The sequence below is a fragment of the Macaca thibetana genome, chromosome 7, assembly GCF_024542745.1.
Source record: "Macaca thibetana thibetana isolate TM-01 chromosome 7, ASM2454274v1, whole genome shotgun sequence".
Lineage (NCBI taxonomy): Eukaryota > Metazoa > Chordata > Mammalia > Primates > Cercopithecidae > Macaca > Macaca thibetana.
In genome coordinates, this window is record NC_065584.1 from 84,559,018 (window position 1) to 84,577,688 (window position 18,671).

An 18,671-nucleotide genomic window follows, 5' to 3' on the forward strand; every position below is an offset into this window, starting at 1 on the left:
TTTTTTTCTTTCTTTTTTTTTGAGACGGAGTTTCGCTCTTGTTGCCCAGGCTGGAGTGCAATGGCGCGATCTTGGCTCACAGCAACCTCCAACTGCCGGGTTCAAGCCATTCTCCTGCCTAAGGCTCCAGAGTAGCTGGGATTACAGGCATGCACCACCACACCTGGCTAATTTTGTATTTTTAGTAGAGACGGGGTTTCTCCATGTTGGTCAGGCTGGTCTTGAACTCCGGACCTCAGGTGATCCGCCTGCCTCGGCCTCCCAAAGTGCTGGGATTACAGGCATGAGCCACCATGCCCAGCTAGTTTAAAGATTTTAACTGGCTTCGATTTGCAATTCTAGACTTGAGCAACACATTGTTCTAAAAAACAGAATGAGTGTTCTGATTAACTGAGAAGACAAGTTGGCTTTTTAGGCAGAAAAGGGCTGAAGAAAGCAGAAACAGAGAACAAAAAGTGCATGGGTTGGTTCAAAGTTACTCTCCTTGTAAAGGTTAAAGCAGAGGGGACTTCTTTATTATGCCAGCTAAAATTGGCCTGTTTGGAGATTTACCTATTACCTCTCCGTCTCCTGATTTCTTGGAAGATCAGATGAACTGTCAGCATGAGTAATTCCATTTTGGTTTGGACTGCTGGACCTAGTGCAGAAACTCAATCCAAACCAACAGCCTTGTATAAACTTTATTTTATATATGAAACATAATTTTTATTTTATATGCTTGAGAGAGTATATTAAAACTTCAGTTCTGAATTAAGTCCAACAAAAGGGTAGAAAGAGTAAAGGAGAAATAACTGAAAAATACTGAGAGAGGCACAGTAATGGAAGCAAAGGGGGAGCTTAGTAGGTTTACTACAATAAGATGTTTTGGTCCAATGTGGGTTATTATAAACAAAACATTCCTGTTTGTTTATAAAAGTAGGCCAGGTGCAGTGGCTCATGCCTGTAATCTTACCACTTTGGGAAGCCAAGGTGGGCAGATCACTTGAACTCAGGAGTTTGAGACCAGCCTGGGCAACATGGCAAAACGCTATCTCTACCAAAAGCACACACATACAAAAAAGTAATATATGCTTTGGAAATGAATATCAGTTTGATTATCATTTTTGTACTAAAGAAGGACCTTCCCAGTTCTTATTTTTATTTATTTTTATTTTGATAGAGATGGGGTCCTGCTGTGTTGCCCAAACTGGTCTCAAACTTCTGGCCTCAGGTCATCCTCCACGTGCTGGAACTACTGGAATTGAGCCACCATGCCCAGTCTTAGTTCTTTTTTTTTTTTTTTTTTTTTTTTTTTTGAGATAGAGTTTTGCCCTTTCAACCAGGCTAGAGTGCAGGGGTTTGTTCACAGTTCACTGTAGGCTCAACCTCCCAGGCTCAAGTGATCTTCCCACTTGAGCTTCCCGAGTAGCTGGGACAACAGGTGCATGCCACCATACCCCTCTAATTTTTTAATTTTTTTTTTTCTTAAGAGAAAGGGTCTCACTATGTTGCCCAGGCTGATCTCAAACTCCTGGGTTCTAGCAGTCCTCCCACTTCGGCCTCCCAAAGTGTTGGGATTATAGGCATGAGCCACTGTGCCTAGCCTTAGTTCTTATTTTTAAATGTCAGCATTTTTATTTAGTTGAAGATTTATTTTTGCATGCAATTTAATTTTTGAACATCTGTAAATAAGTCACCAAGTTTTAGAAATTCACTTTAAAGATATTGGTAAATTCACGATCTCTCTTTGACATTCAAAACCTATTAGTTTGCCTTATCTATCTTTTGTGAAACTCCCTCATTCCACAATATCTACAAGCAAGTTTTAGTATTTTTGAACTATGTATCTGGATAATCATTCACTTGATAAAAGGACATTTCTCTAAGTACTCCAACTAAAAAAATGAGAAAGTATGACAGAATTGGAATTTTACAACTTCTAATGAATTAAGGATCTCTGCAAAGTTCATCAATGGCTACCCTCACACAAAATAAGAGACACAGACCATTAAGTACCTCTTGGTGGAATACGACACTGGAATAAAGTGGTCTTGCCTTACCTTCCCCTGCCCCCAAACCAATGATGGTGATTAACCCTAAACCTACCTATCAATTTACAGGAAATAGAGGACAGAGGAACATATAAAATGACTCCATAGGTACAATAAACAAAATCCACACTGTGAACAACTCTATAGGACAAAAGACCATTTTCTTCAATAATAACTTAAAAAGAAATGAGAGAAAACTTATAGTGTAAAAGAAACTTAAGAGACATAACCACTGAAATATATACGTTTATTGAAACTCAGTTCAAAATGTGGGAACATTTTAAAACTGAGACAACCGGAGAAATGTGAATGCAGCCTGATTATTTGATAATATTATGAAATTGTTATCTTAGCAGGATGTGGTTATATTTAAGAAAAAAGTTCCTATCTTTTAGAGATACACACTGAAATATTTACAGATTGAAATGATGTAATATCCGGTTTTGGCTTTAAAATAATCTGGGTGGGGGTGGCAAGAGGTATGGATGGAGGAAAATCAGCCATTCACCGATAATTGTTGAAGTGGAGTGATGGATGCATGGAAATGAAACCGTCCTCATAGGGTTTAACAAGAATTACATGCTTGGTGCTGGACAGAAATATAGTTATAATTAAGGATTAATCAGGCTGCACTTTGGCACACTTCCTTTTAGCTGCGAAAGTCACATCACACTAGATGCTGACCATCTGCATCCTCATTGTTCTCATAAACAGAATATGATATTAGAATCATAAGGCTTTTGCTTAAAAGTTGCTTAAGATATTTTTCAGATCTTGAATTCCAGTGGAACAGCTGACACTAGCGAGTCTGAAGACCAACAGAGGAATCGAATCAGCATGAGAATGCAGGGGTTTTTTTTTTCACTTTTTTCATATTTTTATTACATTCTTACTTTCTTCCTCCATTGCCTTATCAGTTAAGAGGGCAAATAATATTTCAAGAGACTGACAGAATATATTCTGCACTCTGCTCATTTCATAGCTCTCTGGGGAATTGGGGTTTTTGTAAACTTTTACAATCACATTTTCGAGAATGCAGTTTCTTCATCTACCCTTCTCATGACTCCACCCTGCATTCTTTAACCAAGCAATGATCCCCACACCATGGCTTACTACTCATCCAACTCTTTAAAAACCTCTAGCCTCGAACTCCTCCTAGAGGCAAATTTGAGGTTTCCTATCTCCTTGTTCAGCTGTCTTATGATTAAACCTCTTTCTCTGCTGCAACCCAGTGTCTTGGTGTACTAACTTGCCATGCACGGGGCAATGAAACTGATACGGTTCAGAAATTAATTATATTATACATATGATTATACTCTTTTTAGACATTTGAACTACATATAATTTTACTTTTTTTAGACATTTGAGGCTGGAGTGCAGTGGCCGGATCTCAATGCAAGCTATCCCGGGTTCATGTGATAAAATCATAATAAACCTTTTTTTTCGCCAATGGATCTCCTGATTTTCGAGGGGATTACAGGCTTGAGCCACCGTCTTTTTTTTAATGGGCTGATTTTGAGGGGGATCTTTTGAACAGGGTGTGGTGTAAGAAATATATATACAGTCTTTGTCCCTGGTTCCTCACAGAGTTACTAAAACCCTTGGCATTTCCTGAGTGATAGGAGCATCTTTTGTTATTCATAACAAGCCCCTTTCAACCATACCTGAATTTGTGCTAATGAGGTGACTCTTGGTGGGGTCCTAGATAGCATCAAAATGGGGGCTTGTTGCCAGAGGAACCAAACACTGTTTGGAGGGTTGGGGTCCCAACCCTTCTTCCCACCCCACCCCCACCCCCGACAACCAGAGAAGGAAAAGGCGCTAGAGATTGAGTTCAATCGCCAACGACCAACTCTTTAATCAATCACGCCTATGTAATGGAACCTTCATAACAACTCCTGAACAAGGGAGTTCAGAGAGGTACCAAGTTGGTGAACACTTGGAGGTGCTGGGAGAGTAGTGCATCTGGAGAGGGTATGGAAGCTCTGCACCCCTCCTCACATACTTTGCATCTTTTCCATTTAGCTATTCCCATGATGTATTGTTTTCTTTTCTTTCCTTTTCTTTTTTTGAGACACAGTCTTGCGCTGTCACCCAGGCTGGAGTGCGGTGGCATGATCTTGGCTCACTGCAACCTCCGCCTCCCAGGTTCAAGTGATTCTCCTGCTTCAGCCTCCAGAGTAGCTGGAATTACAGGTGCCCACCACCACACCCATCTACTTTTTGTATTTTTAGTAGAGGCAGGGTTTCACCATGTTGGCCAGGCTGGTCTCGAACTCCTGACCTCAGGTGATCCACCCACCTCGGCCTCCCAAAGTGCTGGGATTACAGGTGTGAGCCACTGCACCTGGCCCCCATGTTGTATCTTTTATAATAAACTGGTAATAATAAGTAAAGTACTTTTCTGAGTTCTGTGAGTCATTCTAGCAAGTTATTGAAGCTTGGGGGAGCAGGAGGAAGTTCATGAGAATCCTCAAGTTTGTGGTTGGCCAGTCTGAAGTATTGTAGCCTAGGTACCCCATTTGTGGCTGGTGTCCAGAGTGGGGGCAGTCTTGTGAGGCTGAGCCCTAAACATGTGAAGTATGACACTAAAACTCTAGGAATTAAGTGTTAGAATTGAATTGAATTGAATTGTTCCACACCTAGTTGGTGTCAGAGAACCGGTTGGTATCAGAAAATGTCTCACACAGGGGCAGAAAATATATAGTGCAAAGATTATATTTCATTTAGCAAAACTTTACTGAACACTTTATGCCAGGCATAAGAACTGGAAATGCTAAGATGAACAGTATGGGTTCTTGTCTTTTAGTAGTGTCAAAGGAAAATATCTTGGACCCCCCAAATCACTAAGCTAAAAGGAAAAGTCAAGCTGGGAAATGCTTAGGGCAAACCTGCCTCCCATTCTATTCAAAGTCACTGGTCTGCTCACTGAGATACATGCATATCTGATTGCCTCCTTTGGAGAGGCTAATCAGAAACTCAAAAGAAGGCAACCATTGGTCTCTTACCTACCTAGGACCTAGAAGCCCTCTCCCACTTTGAGCTGTCCCACCTTTCCAGACCGAACCAACGTTCATCTTACATATGTTGATTGATGTCTCATGTCTCCCGAAAATGTATAAAACCAAACTGCGCTCTGACCTTGGGCACATGTCGTCTGAACCTCCTGAGGCTGTGTCATGGGCACATGTCCTCAATCTTGGCAAAATAAACTTTCTAAATTAACTGAGACTCGTCTCAGATTTTCCAGTTTCATAGTAGCTTATCACAGTCTAGTAGAAGAGACATTCTGACACATGAACCAATAAGTAAAACACTATGTTATATGCAGAACACAAGAATTTACAAGATAGAGATAATGATTAAGAGGTAATTATTAATTCAGGTTTTTTTTTGTTTTTTTTTTTTGAGACAGTCTCGCTCCGTCACCCAGGATGGAGTGCAGTGGCGCAATCTAGGCTCGCTGCAACCTCTGCCTCCCAGGTTCAAGTGATTCTCATGCCTCAGTCTCACAAGCAGCTGGGATTACAGGCACACGCCACTACCACACCCGGCTACTTTTTTGTATTTTTAGTAGAGATGGGGTTTCACCATATTGGCCAGGCAGATCTTGAACCCTCAACCTCAGGTGATCCACCCCCATCAGCCTCCAAAAGTGCTGGGATTACAGGCATGAGCCACCACGCCCAGCCTAACTTAGTCTTTAAAGTGTAGAAGTTAGGCGTTTCAGATATAAAGGTATGAAAGTATATGGTCTGTAAAAGAACTGCAAAGAACTAAATCTGCCTAATAGATTCAGTAATAAATAACCTTATGTAAAAACTTGTGTTTGTATATGAGATGTGAGGTGGTAGTTGTGATTGAAATTGGAGAGTTTAGGAGGAACCAGATCATTAAGGTAACTATGTATTACTCTGAGCAGTCTGAAACTTAGTGATAGGAAGCCACCAAAGGATTCTGAAAAGGCAGTTACTTGTTCAGATTTGCAATTGAAATAGATTATCGTGATGGCTCAGAGGGAACAGAGTAGAGCAAAAAAGAACCCTAAAAATGCTTTCTTAGCAAAAGCAATGGAGGATTGTTAGTAAGATGTCTGAAGTACCCACTCTGAATGAGAGCCACAGCAGCCCACCAGGCGGAGGGTTATGTTTTGGGTTGCACAGTTTGTATGATCAAAGGAATACAACCTCACACTGGCCTAAGGTTCCTCCACCCCCTGCTCAGTAGTGATGAAGAATTCAACTACACTGTTTCAGAAGTCCTAAATACTGACAGCTTTTCCTTTTTAGGTAAAATAATATTAAACTAAATACAACTTTTCTTCAAAAGCACCATTGAGTATCTCTTTTTAATTTCTCTATTTTTACCCAAGCTGGAGTACGGTGGTGCAATCACGGCTCACTGCAGCCTCAACCTCTTGGGATCAAGCGATCCTCCCACCTCAGCCTCCTGAGTAGCTGGGATTACAGGTGTGTGCCACCATGCCCACCTAATTTTTAAATTTTTTGTAGAGATGGGGTTTCACTATGTTACCCAAGCTAGTCTCAAACTCCTGGCCTCATGCAATCCTCCCACCTTGGCCTCCAAAGTGGTGTGAGCCACTGCATCTGGCCCACTGAGTACCTCAGTTGTTCAAATTCTTAATTCAAATGAGGGATGGAGAAGCTCTGGTCTATTGATGAGATCAAATCTTGACCTGATTTTATTCCAACAGTATATGTAGCAATTATGGATGTATATATTAGTAAAAACATGAGACTTCAAAAATCCTTTAAAAACATAAAATAGACCAATAGTCAGCAAACAACTGAACATGACCAGCTGTCTGTTTTGTTTTTTGGGGTTTTTTTTGTTTTTGAGACAGTCTCACTCTGTCGCCCAGGCTGGAGTGCAGTAGTGCGATCTCAGTTCACTGCAACCTCTGCCTCCTGGGTTTCATGCCATTCTCCTACCTCAGCCTTCCCAGTAGCTGGAACTGCAGGCGCCCGCCACCACGCCCAGCTAATTTTTTGTATTTTTAGTGGAGATGGGGTTTCACTGTGTTAGCCAGGATGGTCTTGATCTCCTGACCTCGTGATCCGCCGGCCTTGGCCTCCCAAAGTGCTGGGATTACAGGCGTGAGCCACCGTGCTGGGCTAGCTGTCTGTTTTTGTAAATAAGTTTTATTGGAACATAATTATACCCATTTGCTTACATGCTGTCTATGGCTGCTTCCGTGCTACAACAGCAGAGTTGGATAGCTGCGTCGGAAATTGTATGGCCTGCAAAGCTTAAAATATTTACTGGCCTGCTGTGGTCTGAATGTTTGCGTCCCACAAAAATTCATTTGTTGACACTCAACTCTCAATGCAATAGTATTAAGATATGGAGGCTTTAGGAGGTTATTATGTCCTGAAGGCTTTGCTCTTGTGAATGGGATTAGTGCCTTATAAATGGGATCAGTGCCTTATAAATAAAAAGAGGCTTGGGGGGTGGGCATGGTGGCGCGTCTGTAATCTCAGCACCTTGGGAGGCTGAGGTGAGCGGATCACGAGGTCAGGAATTCCGGACTAGCCTGACCAACATGGTGAAACCCCGTCTCTATTAAAAATACAAAAATTAGCCGGGCGTGGTGGCGCACACCTATAATTCCAGCTACTCAGGAGGTGTAGGCAGGAGAATTGCTTGAACCCAGGAAGCAGAGGTTGCAGTGAGCTGAGATCGTGCCACAGCACTCCAGCCTGGGCGACAGAGCAAGACTCTGTCTCAAAAAAAAGAAAAAAAAAAAGGCTTGGGGTTGGGCACGGTGGCTCACGCCTGTAATTGCAGCACTTTGGGAGGCTGAGGCAGGCAGACTGCGTGAGCCCAGGTTCAAGACCAGCCTGGGCAACGTGGTGAAACCCTGTATTTATTTAAAAAAAATACAAAAACTAGCTGGGTGGTGTGACATGTGCTTGTAGTCCCAGCTACCTGGGAGAGTGAGGTGAGAGGATCACCTGAGCTCAAGAGGGCAAGGCTGCAGGGAGCCATGATTGCACCACTGGCCACAACCACACTACTGCACTCCAGCCTTTGTGACAGAGTGAGACCCTGTCTCAAAAAAATAAGTAAAAAAGAAGCCTGTTTGCCACTTTTGCCACGTGAGGATGCAGCAAGAAGGCATTATCTTGGAAGCAAAGAGTAAGCCGTTACCAGACACTGCATCTATTGGGGCCTTGATGTTGAACTTCCCAGCCTCCAGAACTGTGAGAATTAAATTTCTGTTATTTAGAAATTGTCCAGTCTAAGGTATTTTATTATAGCAGCCCAGACAGACTAAAACAGCTGCTAAGGATGTAAAACACTACAGCCACTTGGGAAAATAGTCTGGCAGTTCCTAAAAAAGTTAAATATAGAGTTACCATTTGACCCAGAAATTCCACTCCTAGGTATATACCCAACAGAAATAAAAATATATGTCCATGTAAAAACTTGTACATAAATGTTCCACAGCAATATTACTTATAATAGCCCCAAAGTAGGAACAACCCAAATGTCTATCAACTAATGAATATATAAGTAAAATGTACATCCATTTATATAATAGATTGTTATTTGGCCATAAAATGGAATGAAATATTAATAAAGTCCTAATAGATGCTACCACATGGATGAAACCTGAAAGCATTATACTTAGTGAATGCAGCAAGTCACAAAAGACCATACATTATATGATCCTATATTTATGTCCTGAACAGGCAAAACCATAGGAACAGAAAGTAAATTAGTGATTGCCTGGAGATGGGGAGGGTGGGAAGGGTTTGGGAAGTGCCTGCCAATAAGTACAGAGCTTCTTTCTGGGGTGAGATGAAAATGTTTGAAAATTAGGCAGTAGTGTTTGTGCAATTCTGTGGATGTATTAAAAACCACTGAATTGCATACTTTAAAAGGGTGAATTTTATGGTATGTTAACTACATCTCAATAAAGCTGTTATTAAAAAAAAGTAGGAGATTGCATGAAAACTAGTGGACCCAAAAAAAAAAAAAAAAAAAAAAAAAAAGGGCCGGGTTCAGTGGCTCACGCCTGTAATTCCAGCACTTTGGGAGGCCGAGACGGGCAGATCACGAGGTCAGGAGATGGAGACCATCCCGGCTAACACGGTGAAACCCCGTCTCTACTAAAAATATAAAAAAGTTAGCCTGGCGTGGTGGTGGGCGCCTATAGTCCCAGCTACTTGGGAGGCTGAGGCAGGAGAATGGCGTGAATCCGGGAGGCGGAGCTTGCAGTGAGCTGAGATCAAGCCACTGCACTCCAGGCTGGGTGACAGAGCGAGACTCCGTCTCAAAAAAAAAAAAGCAGATGGGGTGTTTATATTTCCCTTTGAAAACAATTTTTTTTTTTTTTTTTTTTTTTTTTTGAGATGGAGTTTTGCTCTGGTTGCCCAGGCTGAAGTGCAATGGCGCGATCTCGGCTCACCGCAATCTCTACCTCCCGGGTTCAGGCAATTCTCCTGCCTCAGCCTCTTGAGTAGCTGGGAGTACAGACATGTGCCACCATACTTGGCTAATTTTTTATTTTTAGTAGAGAAGGGGTTTCTCCATGTTGGCCAGGTTGGTCACGAGCTCCTGACCTCAGGTGATCCGCCCACGTTGGCCTCCCAAAGTGCTGGGATTACAGGCGTGAGCCACTACGCCCGGCCAACAATTTTTTAAAACACAAACTTCTTTTTACGTATATGATCTTTAACTATTTTTAAGTGAGTTTGTGATCACTCATAACCTTTCATGACTTTTCCACATTATTTTTTAAACTAATAAAGTACAATTTTCAGGTTAGGCGTGGTGGCTCACACCTGTAATCCTGGCACTTTGGGAGGCCAAGGTGGGAGGACTGCTTGAGGCCAGGAGTTTGAGAACAGCCTGGGCAATATAGCAAGACTGTCTCTGTTTTTGTGGGGTTTTTTTTGGTTTTTTTTTAAGTACTTTATGGTTTTTAGAATATTTCCATAAACATTGTCTCATTGGATCTTCATAAGAAGTAGGATGAGTATTATTATTTCATATTACATGTGAGGAAGTATGACTGGCTCAAAGAAGTAAAGTGATAAGTTAGCAGGCCGAGTTGGTCATTAGATTTCTACACCAACAGTTTTCCCAGTATTATCACTTTACTGTATTTCATATACATTAAAGGATAACTTCAATAGGAAAGATTATTTCATTAATTCTTTCAAAAAGTATTTATTGAATCCTTCTATGTTCCTGGTGCTATGTTAGGAGTCATATAAAATGAATAAGACTGAAATTGCCCCTGCCCCCAGGAGAATTGCTTGAACCCTGGAGGCAGAGGTTTCTGTGAGCTGAGATCTCGCCACCGCACTCCAGCCTGGGCGACAAAAGCAAGACTCCAACTCAAAAAAAAAAAAAGAAAGAAAGAAAAGAAAAGAAAACTTGCAGATCTACATGAGGTTCTCTGATCCCTCAGAAAGATTATCTTGAGGTGGGTAAAGGATTCAAAACAGGCAGTTTGATCAACTATTAGCACAAAGTGCAGCAGAAGAAACGGCCTTAAGTCATTGTAGAGATTGGAGAACGTAAGAACGTAAATACTAAAATTGGAACATAAATAGATATTTAGAGCAACATTCCATCATTCATTCAATGACAACATTTTGAGTGTCCACTACTTATTAAAGACTATTAAAAGAGAACAATAAACAAAACAACCAAATCTGTTTTCATGGAGCTTATATTCCAGTGCAGGATTCAGACAACAAATATATAACATAATGTTAGAGAAAAGAAGTATGATGAAAAAAAAGCATGGTAAGGAGTAGAAAATGCTGGGGCTACTATTTGAAATATGAGAGTCACTAAAGGACTGACTGAAGAAGAATGTTTTGAGCAGAAGCCTGAGTGAAACAGTCTAGGTACTGGATCAGTTATTCAGCTTCACAAATTAGGAAAACACATTTTTAGACTTTGCTGACTTCACTAAATTGACCCTTCACTACAGTGATGATTAACTGACCCTTTCCATTTCTTTTATCTTGATTGTTTGACCATGTGTAATTGGTCCCATGATCAGGCAGGTTAGGATTCAGACTACATATGATTTCTCTACTGATCATTAACTATGCCTAGGTTTATTTATTAACCAAAGGTCTGCTCTTTCTCTTGTTCCTATGACCTTGTTTACATTTCTCCTTGAGTCTCAGCTGGATTTTAGTATACTTATAATGTTAAATATAGTGTATGTCAAATATGATGGCTCAACCCAGCAGCTAAAGACAGCAAGCAGCAAGCCTTAATTCCCCTTACTGTATCTCTAGAGTGAGGATTGAGAGGCAGGACACTGAAAAATAAATCTTCAACCAGAAAATGACTAAGGATCATCTTGAGGTTTAGAAAAGGGGTACTTTCAAAAGAATAAGAAGTAAGAGTATAGAAAGGGAACAGTGATACAAATCTCAAGAAATATGCCACAATAGGAATTCCATGAGGCTGTAGCATGATCTAAGATAACTGGGGAGTAGAAAGAAAAAAATCAAAGTTTTTACAACTAGGGAATTCTCTCAAATGGTTGTCCTGCCTTCTCTCTACCTTCTTCTACATTCCTGTTGCTCCTGACCAAGTCAATTGTATGCCAACATATGACACATCAAGAAAAGACAAATATTTCCTAAAATTCAAGAAACCAGTTATTAACACTAAATGAAGAGTTAAGTATTACTAAAAAGGTTATTGAAAAGTAAGAATGGGAAACAAGAAGTAGTCTCATGATCTTAGTGCTGTAAGTTACTGGTTGCGAGTTAAACCATCACACCCATTGTTTGCAGGGCCAGGCCTATATACTCAAAGCAATTTTTAGAAGATGCATCTATCTGCTGAGAAAAATGATAAAGCTCCCTAGAACAACCTTTAGTCTTAGAAATTAATTAATACAACGAGGAAATACAAGGCAAGATGTTAGCTACATAGTGATTTTTACAGCCTATCACAGATTCTGGGTCAATAAAAAGTTAACTGATTGAAATTTGTATCATCAAGGAAGAAAGCAAAGAAAGCAGTTAATTTCCCTCCATTGTGTACAAATGCAGTTTAAAGAAAACCTTTGATAAAGAAATAAGATGCAATTAGAATTTGCCTGGAGAATCAGATTTTCTTCACTTTTGTTTCTCATACCTGAGAGATGTGACTAAAATACTGCAAAGCTGTCTCCACAGGACTTTTGAAAAACATCTTCTCCTGAGGCTTCAGCTATAAAGAGAGCAATACACACTGTGAGAATATCCACAATTGAATAAAATAAAATACTGACTAATATGACAAAGGATGTACCACCTTTTCTAATATACCTGGCATTATCTCCACTCTGTATAAAAGGGAGATCACCACTGTTCTAGATGTACATTATATGTCCAATTCTCCTTACCTTGTGCATCTGTAACAGTGATCACAAATAATGCTTCCATCTTTTGTTTATATTCTTTTTTTTTTTTTCTTTGAGACAGAGTTTTGCTGTTGTCACCCAGGCTGGAGTGCAGTGGTGTGATCTAGGCTCATTGCAACCCTCGCCTCTTGGGTTCAAGTGATTCTTTTGCCTCAGCCTCCTGAGTAGCTGGGATTACAGGTGCCCACCAACACACCCTGCTAATTTTTGTATTTTTAGTAGAGATGGGGGTTTCATCATGTTGGCCAGGCTGGTCTCATACTTCTGATCTCAGGCGATCTATCCACCTCAGCCTCCCAAAGTGCTGGGATTACAGGTGCGAGCCTCTTCAGCTGGCCTATTATTTACACTCTTTTTACAAATGGCTATTTGCAAGTTTGTTTCTTTGCTTTCTTTTTCTTCTTCTTTTCTTTTTTTTTTTTAGACAGAGTCTTACTCCCAAGCTGGAGTGTAGTGGTGCGATCTTGGCTCACTGCAACTTCCGCCTCCCAGGCTCAAGTGATTCTCGTGCTTCAGCCTCCCAAGTAGCTGGGACTACAGGCCCGCACCACCAAGCCTGGCTAATTTTTTATATTTTAGTAGAGACAGAGTTTTACTATGTTGCCCAGGGTGGTCTCAAATTCCTGAGCTCAGGCGATCCACCTGCCTTGACCTCCCAAAATGCTGGGATTACAGGTGTGAGCCACCACGCCCGGTCTTCTTCTCTTTCTTTTTAAAACAATTCATCATCTGTACTTTGTATATACTTCCTACAGGCCAGAAATGGGATGAGACCATTTGTGGCAGGGGGAGAAAAACTTACATTATCAGAAAGAGCCAGATGCTTGCAGGCAGTTCCACAAACAGCACATTTTTCTGGAAGGAAAAGGGAAAAAAAATGTTTGGCTCTCATGAGCATGAGGTAAGATTTAAAGACCTAAAGTACATGGCAACAATCTAGTATGCTAGCAATAGAAGAAAAAAAGGGTTCTTACTGAATTTAGAATATCATTGTGTTATAAAAGGACACCAACTTAAGGTCTGTTCTCTAAGTAAGTGTTTCCAAACTAGTATGTTGAGGTATAAGTAGGGCTTTCACACTGTACCTCTACCCATCTCCCTATCTTTTAAAATTTTATTTTATGTTTTTTTTGAGACAGGGTCTCACTCTGTCACCCAGGCTGGAATGCAGTGGCACAATTATGGCTCACTGCAGCCTCAACCTCCCAGGCTCAAGTGATCCTCCTGCTTCAGTCTTCCAGCTAGCTGGGACTACAGGCGCACATTACCACCTCAGCTCATTTTAATTTTGTTATTATCTTTAGAGATGGAGTCTCCATATGTTGCTCAAGCTGGTCTTGAACTCCTGGGCTCAAGTGATCCTCCCACCTTGGCCCCCGCAAAGTGGTAAGTTTATAAGCATGAGCCACCATCCCAGCACCTCCTGCCCCATCTTTTTATAAATTCCCAGTTTTCTTCTGTGGAACAGAAAGGACAATTCTAAACTCCCAGCAGAAGTACTGCAGTACATTTACAAGAGTAGGGAAAAGTACAAGATACCAAAGATCTTTAAGTTACTCTTTTGTATTCTATTGACCTGACAGCAGGCACACATTGGGTACTGTAAGAAACTCCCCAGTTATGCCTACCTTGTCATCACTTTGCTAATATTTGTTAATCTTGCTTTGAAGCTCTGCTACTCTCATTCCCCAATCAACCCAATCTGAAAGAAGCAAAAATTAAGATTCCTAATCTTTCCCTGTAAAGTGAAATTTTAGTAGTGGGACTGGTCATTGATTAAGACAAATGCCATGTCAGCAGAAAACATCACATGACATATGCTTTATGGAGACAAACCACTCCAAAGTGAGCTGCTGTTACCATAGTAAATAGCTTTTTACATTAGCGACAACTTTAAAAGGTCATGAGATTTGTACAGAGAAAAAAGCTTCCCCTGAGGCTACTTAACTTGACTGTTCTTTTTCTGGGGACTAAAGGTTTTTCTTTTTCCCAGTCCATATCGTTGCCAGAGTGAGCTAGCAAGTACATAACATTCTTCTCTTAAAACAAAACAAAACAAAACAAAACAAAAAATGGCTCACACCTGTAATCCCAGCACTTTAGGAGGCTGAGGCAGGTGGATCACTTGAGGCTGGGAGTTCAAGATCAGCCTGGCCAACATGGTGAAACCCCATCTCTACTAAAAATACAATAGTTAGCCCGGTATCGTGGTGCATGCCTATAATTCCAGCTACTCAAGTGGCTGAGACATGAGAATCGCTTGAACCTGGGAAGCAGAGGTTGCAGTGAGCCAAGACTGCACCATTGCACTACAGCCTCGGTGACGAAGTGAGACTGTGTCAAAAACAAAACAAAACAAAAACTTCCACAGGTCTCCATCACCTGCAGGATGAAGTTCAGGCTCTTTAGCCCAGTGCATAGAGCCTTCCATCATCCGACACTCCCTACTTCACTAGCCTCATCTCTCACCACGTCTTACCTTACTGTTTATACTCTAACAATCCCAATTATGTGTAGTCCCCTGCACTATGGTTTTATGATGTAATACGTCTTTGTACATGCTGTTCTCTTAAACTAGAATAAATCTTCCCTGCCTTATCCACTTGGTAAATTCCATTTTATCATTCAAAACCCTATTGAAGCATCACTTCAATAAGTCAAATCACTTATCCTCTCTGAGCCAGTCTCTTCATTTGTAAAACGGTTCTACTAATAATTACCACTGGGGCGTGTGGCGTGGCTTACATAAAATTGGTTGATATGAAACTGCTTTTTAAGCTGCAAAGGTATCATCATCATCATTTCTAATCAAATTGATGTCACATACTAGACCACTTCCCCTTTAGAAATGGCTCTTCTATCAGCCAAACTTTCCTCTATTCCCATCCATTATACTTATTCTATCTCTTTTCCCTGAAGAGTCCTATGCCTTGTGGCTTTCCCTGCCAGACTTCAAAACACTAATGAGTACACTCTGGTCCTCAAGTAATAGATTTGCTAAATCATTTGCTAAATAATTTAGCACCATTCTTTATTAATGGATTCCTTCAATTTCTAAAATTGACAGTTTCCTACAGTATCTGTATCACCATTGACCTAATAAGTGATTTTTATCCTAAGACACACATAGAAATGGCTACTCCTTACATCATTACATGAAAACATTTTTCCCTGAATCTGAAAACAGTTGAATCACTCACCCAGAGTCACACACGTTTTACAGAAAATATGACCGCAGCTGGTGACAAAGAAATGGGCTCCATCTTTTCGGAAGCACTGGTTGCAATGAAACCAATCCATTCTGGAGCAGATAAAGAGAAACAGTAAGAATAGCCTAGGGCATAACATAATTGTAGCTGTTCCAAAATCTATGTAACTATGCTTGCTTAGCTTCTGATAGCTTTTTGGGATGTGGCATATCATTGTGGGTATTCCAATTGGTTGTGAAGAAGTACATGTACATATAAAGTGGAAAAAAAGCAGACTGCTTTTTATAACAGCAGACTGTTATAACATTTTATATATAAATGTGGATATATATACATATACATATATATACATATAAACACACATTTAGAAAAGTAATGGACAGTGGTGAGATTTTTTCTTTTGAGTGGCAAGGTTATAAGTGTGTGTGTGTGTGTGTGTGTGTGTGTTTTCCTTTACTTTTTTCCCCCAGGTTTTCTGGATTAATACATGTGCCAATTTGTAATTAGAAAATACAATCCTGGCCAAGCACAGTGGCTCACGCCTGTAATCCCAGCACTTTGGGAGGTCAAGGCAGGTGGATCACCTGAAGTCAAGAGTTTAAGACCAGCCTGGCCAACATGGTGAAACCCCATCTCTACATTTTAAAAATATAAAAATTAGCCGGGCGTGGTGGCAGGTGCCTGTAATCCCAGCTAATCAGGAGGCGGAGGCAGGAGAATCACTTGAACATGAGAGGCAGAGGTTGCAGTGAGCTGAGATGGCGCCATTGCACTCCAGCCTGCAACAGAGCCAGACTCTGTCTCAAAAAAAAAAAGAAAAGAAAAGAAAAGAAAAAAGAAAATACAATCTTAAAAATATAAAAACAAATAATGAATTATCCATTTCTTTTTAAATTATTTCCTGTGATATGGTGAGAGTAGAGCCAAGAGAAGGTAGTGAACCAGAAAGAGAATATCACATATTAGCTACTTGGGACACATTTTATCTAAGGAAAATAGGGCTGATAAATGATAGTATGGTCTCAGCTTATATACTTTCCTTCTACTCTATAGAAACTCAGAATCAGGCCAGGTGTGGTGGCTCACGCCTGTAATCCCAACACTTTGGGAGGCCGAGGCACATGGATCACCTGAGGTCAGATGTTTCAAGACCAGCCTGGCCAACATGGCAAAACTCCGTCTCTACTAAAAATAAAAAAATTAGCTGAGCGTGGTGGTGCATGCCTGTAATCCCAGCTACTTGGGAGGCTGAGGCAGGATAATTGCTTGAACCCAGGAGGTTGCAGTGAGCCAAGATCGTGCCACTGCACTCCAGCCCGGGCGACAGAGTGAGTCCGTCTCAAAAAAAAAGAAACTCAGAATCATAGATCTGAAATGGACTTTGAAAAATCACTTAACGTTTTGTTCAGTCCCACCATTTTTCAAAAGAGATACCTGATATTCAGCGAAATTAAATGACTTGCCAAAAGTACCATCTTTAATTATTGGTTTCCTGATTCCCTACGTAAAGTTCTTGCTCCCACATTAAATAGCTTTTGTGTTAGACATGGTAACCATATATCCTGTATTTTCTGCCAATACCAATTTCATATACTTTGTTAAATACCTGAGTAAATGTGACTTTGTAAGGTTTTTTTTGTGTGTGGGGGATAATTATTATTATTTTGAGACAGGGTCTGACTCTGTCTCCAGGCTGGAGTGCAGAGGCAGATCAGGGCTCGCTGCAGCCTGGAACTCCTGGGCTCAAGCGATCTTTCCTCCTCAGCTTCTGGAGTAGCTGGGACTACCCCGCCTGGCAATTTTTTATTTTTATTTTCATTTTTCGTAGAGACAAGGCCTCTCTGTGTTAACCAGACTGGTCTGGAACTCCTGGACTCAAGCGATCCTCCTGCCTCGGCCTCTCCAAAGTGCTGGGATTACAGGCGGGAGCCACTGCACCCGGCCTTTTCGTAGGATGTGTGTGTGTGTGACCGCGGAGGGATACAAACTTCGTAAGATTTACGATAAAAAAAAGTACTGAATAAACAGCTCAACGCAAACGCATCCCACAGTGCCACGAGCTTCGTTGTCCTATTTGTTTGCTCCTGATACACTAACTTTCATCAGCAAGTGAGTCTTAAAAAACCACTAAAAAGGCCCCGTTCTATATGCCCAGGTTTGTTTAAGGGCTGCAACAATGTCATCCCCTGAACTGACCAGATGAATCCAACATAAAAAAGGCAGTGAACAGAGTGATTAAGGCGATCCCGAGGGCAAAACTCGCCTGCTTTCCAGAGGCGATGTGGCCTCAGCCGTCTCAAACTTACCAGTTCTTTTTCTGGCTACACGCCCTACCCGCTTGGCCGCAGTGATTCCAGAAGGCCTCAGATCTCAGGAAATCATCCACTTCTCCTCACGAAGAGCTGGAAATGGCGGGAAAATAAACAGCTGGCTTGGCACCGGGTGAGGCAAGAGGCTAAGCGCAGCGGGGGCGGTGTGTGAGATGTGGGCGGGGCCTGGCGCTATGCTAAAAGAGTGGACGTGGCTCCGTGGCGTTCGCGGGACGTGGGCGGGGCCCGCAGAGGCGTTCACAGGGCGAGGAGCGGCTCGCGGTGGCGGGAGAGGGGTGTAGGAACTTTTCCTAGCAGCCCAGGAAAATTCACCTCGCTTAAAAGATTGGGGACAAACAAACACTGTAACCTAATCCCATACATGTTACTGTGGAAACAAAAAGGTGAAAATAAAGCCTAATTAATGTTCCAATAAACGATGAGAACGCAATATAAAATGTGGTCATAAAGTGGGCGAAAACTTTTGCCTAATATTCTAAAATGAAATGAAAATAATGGGTGCTTTGAAAGAATAGCGTAAAATCAGAAATAGGAAAATTTTAAAATGATGTGGACAAAGAACAATGTGATATTAATTGAGAACTAACAAATTTCAGTTAAAAAAATGTCAAACTTGGCCGGGCGCGGTGGCTCACGCCTGTAACCCCAGCACTTTGGGAGGCCGAGGCGGGCGGATCACGAGGTCAGGAGA

At 41.3% G+C, this 18,671-nt stretch overlaps 1 protein-coding gene across 1 annotated transcript in view; it reads right to left on the reverse strand.

Annotated features, from left to right (window-relative positions):
* Positions 1–18,128, reverse strand: part of RNF212B (ring finger protein 212B) — a 37,343-nt gene extending 19,215 nt beyond the window's left edge. Inside the window, exons 1-4 of the mRNA XM_050796469.1 lie at positions 17,957–18,128; positions 15,642–15,742; positions 13,244–13,296; positions 12,174–12,248 (exon numbers count right to left, since the gene is read on the reverse strand). Of these exons, the coding sequence (XP_050652426.1) occupies positions 12,174–12,248; positions 13,244–13,296; positions 15,642–15,741 (228 nt within the window). The 5' untranslated portion in view covers position 15,742; positions 17,957–18,128. The remainder of the gene's footprint in view (positions 1–12,173; positions 12,249–13,243; positions 13,297–15,641; positions 15,743–17,956) is intronic.
* Between the last annotated feature and the right edge of the window lie 543 nt (positions 18,129–18,671).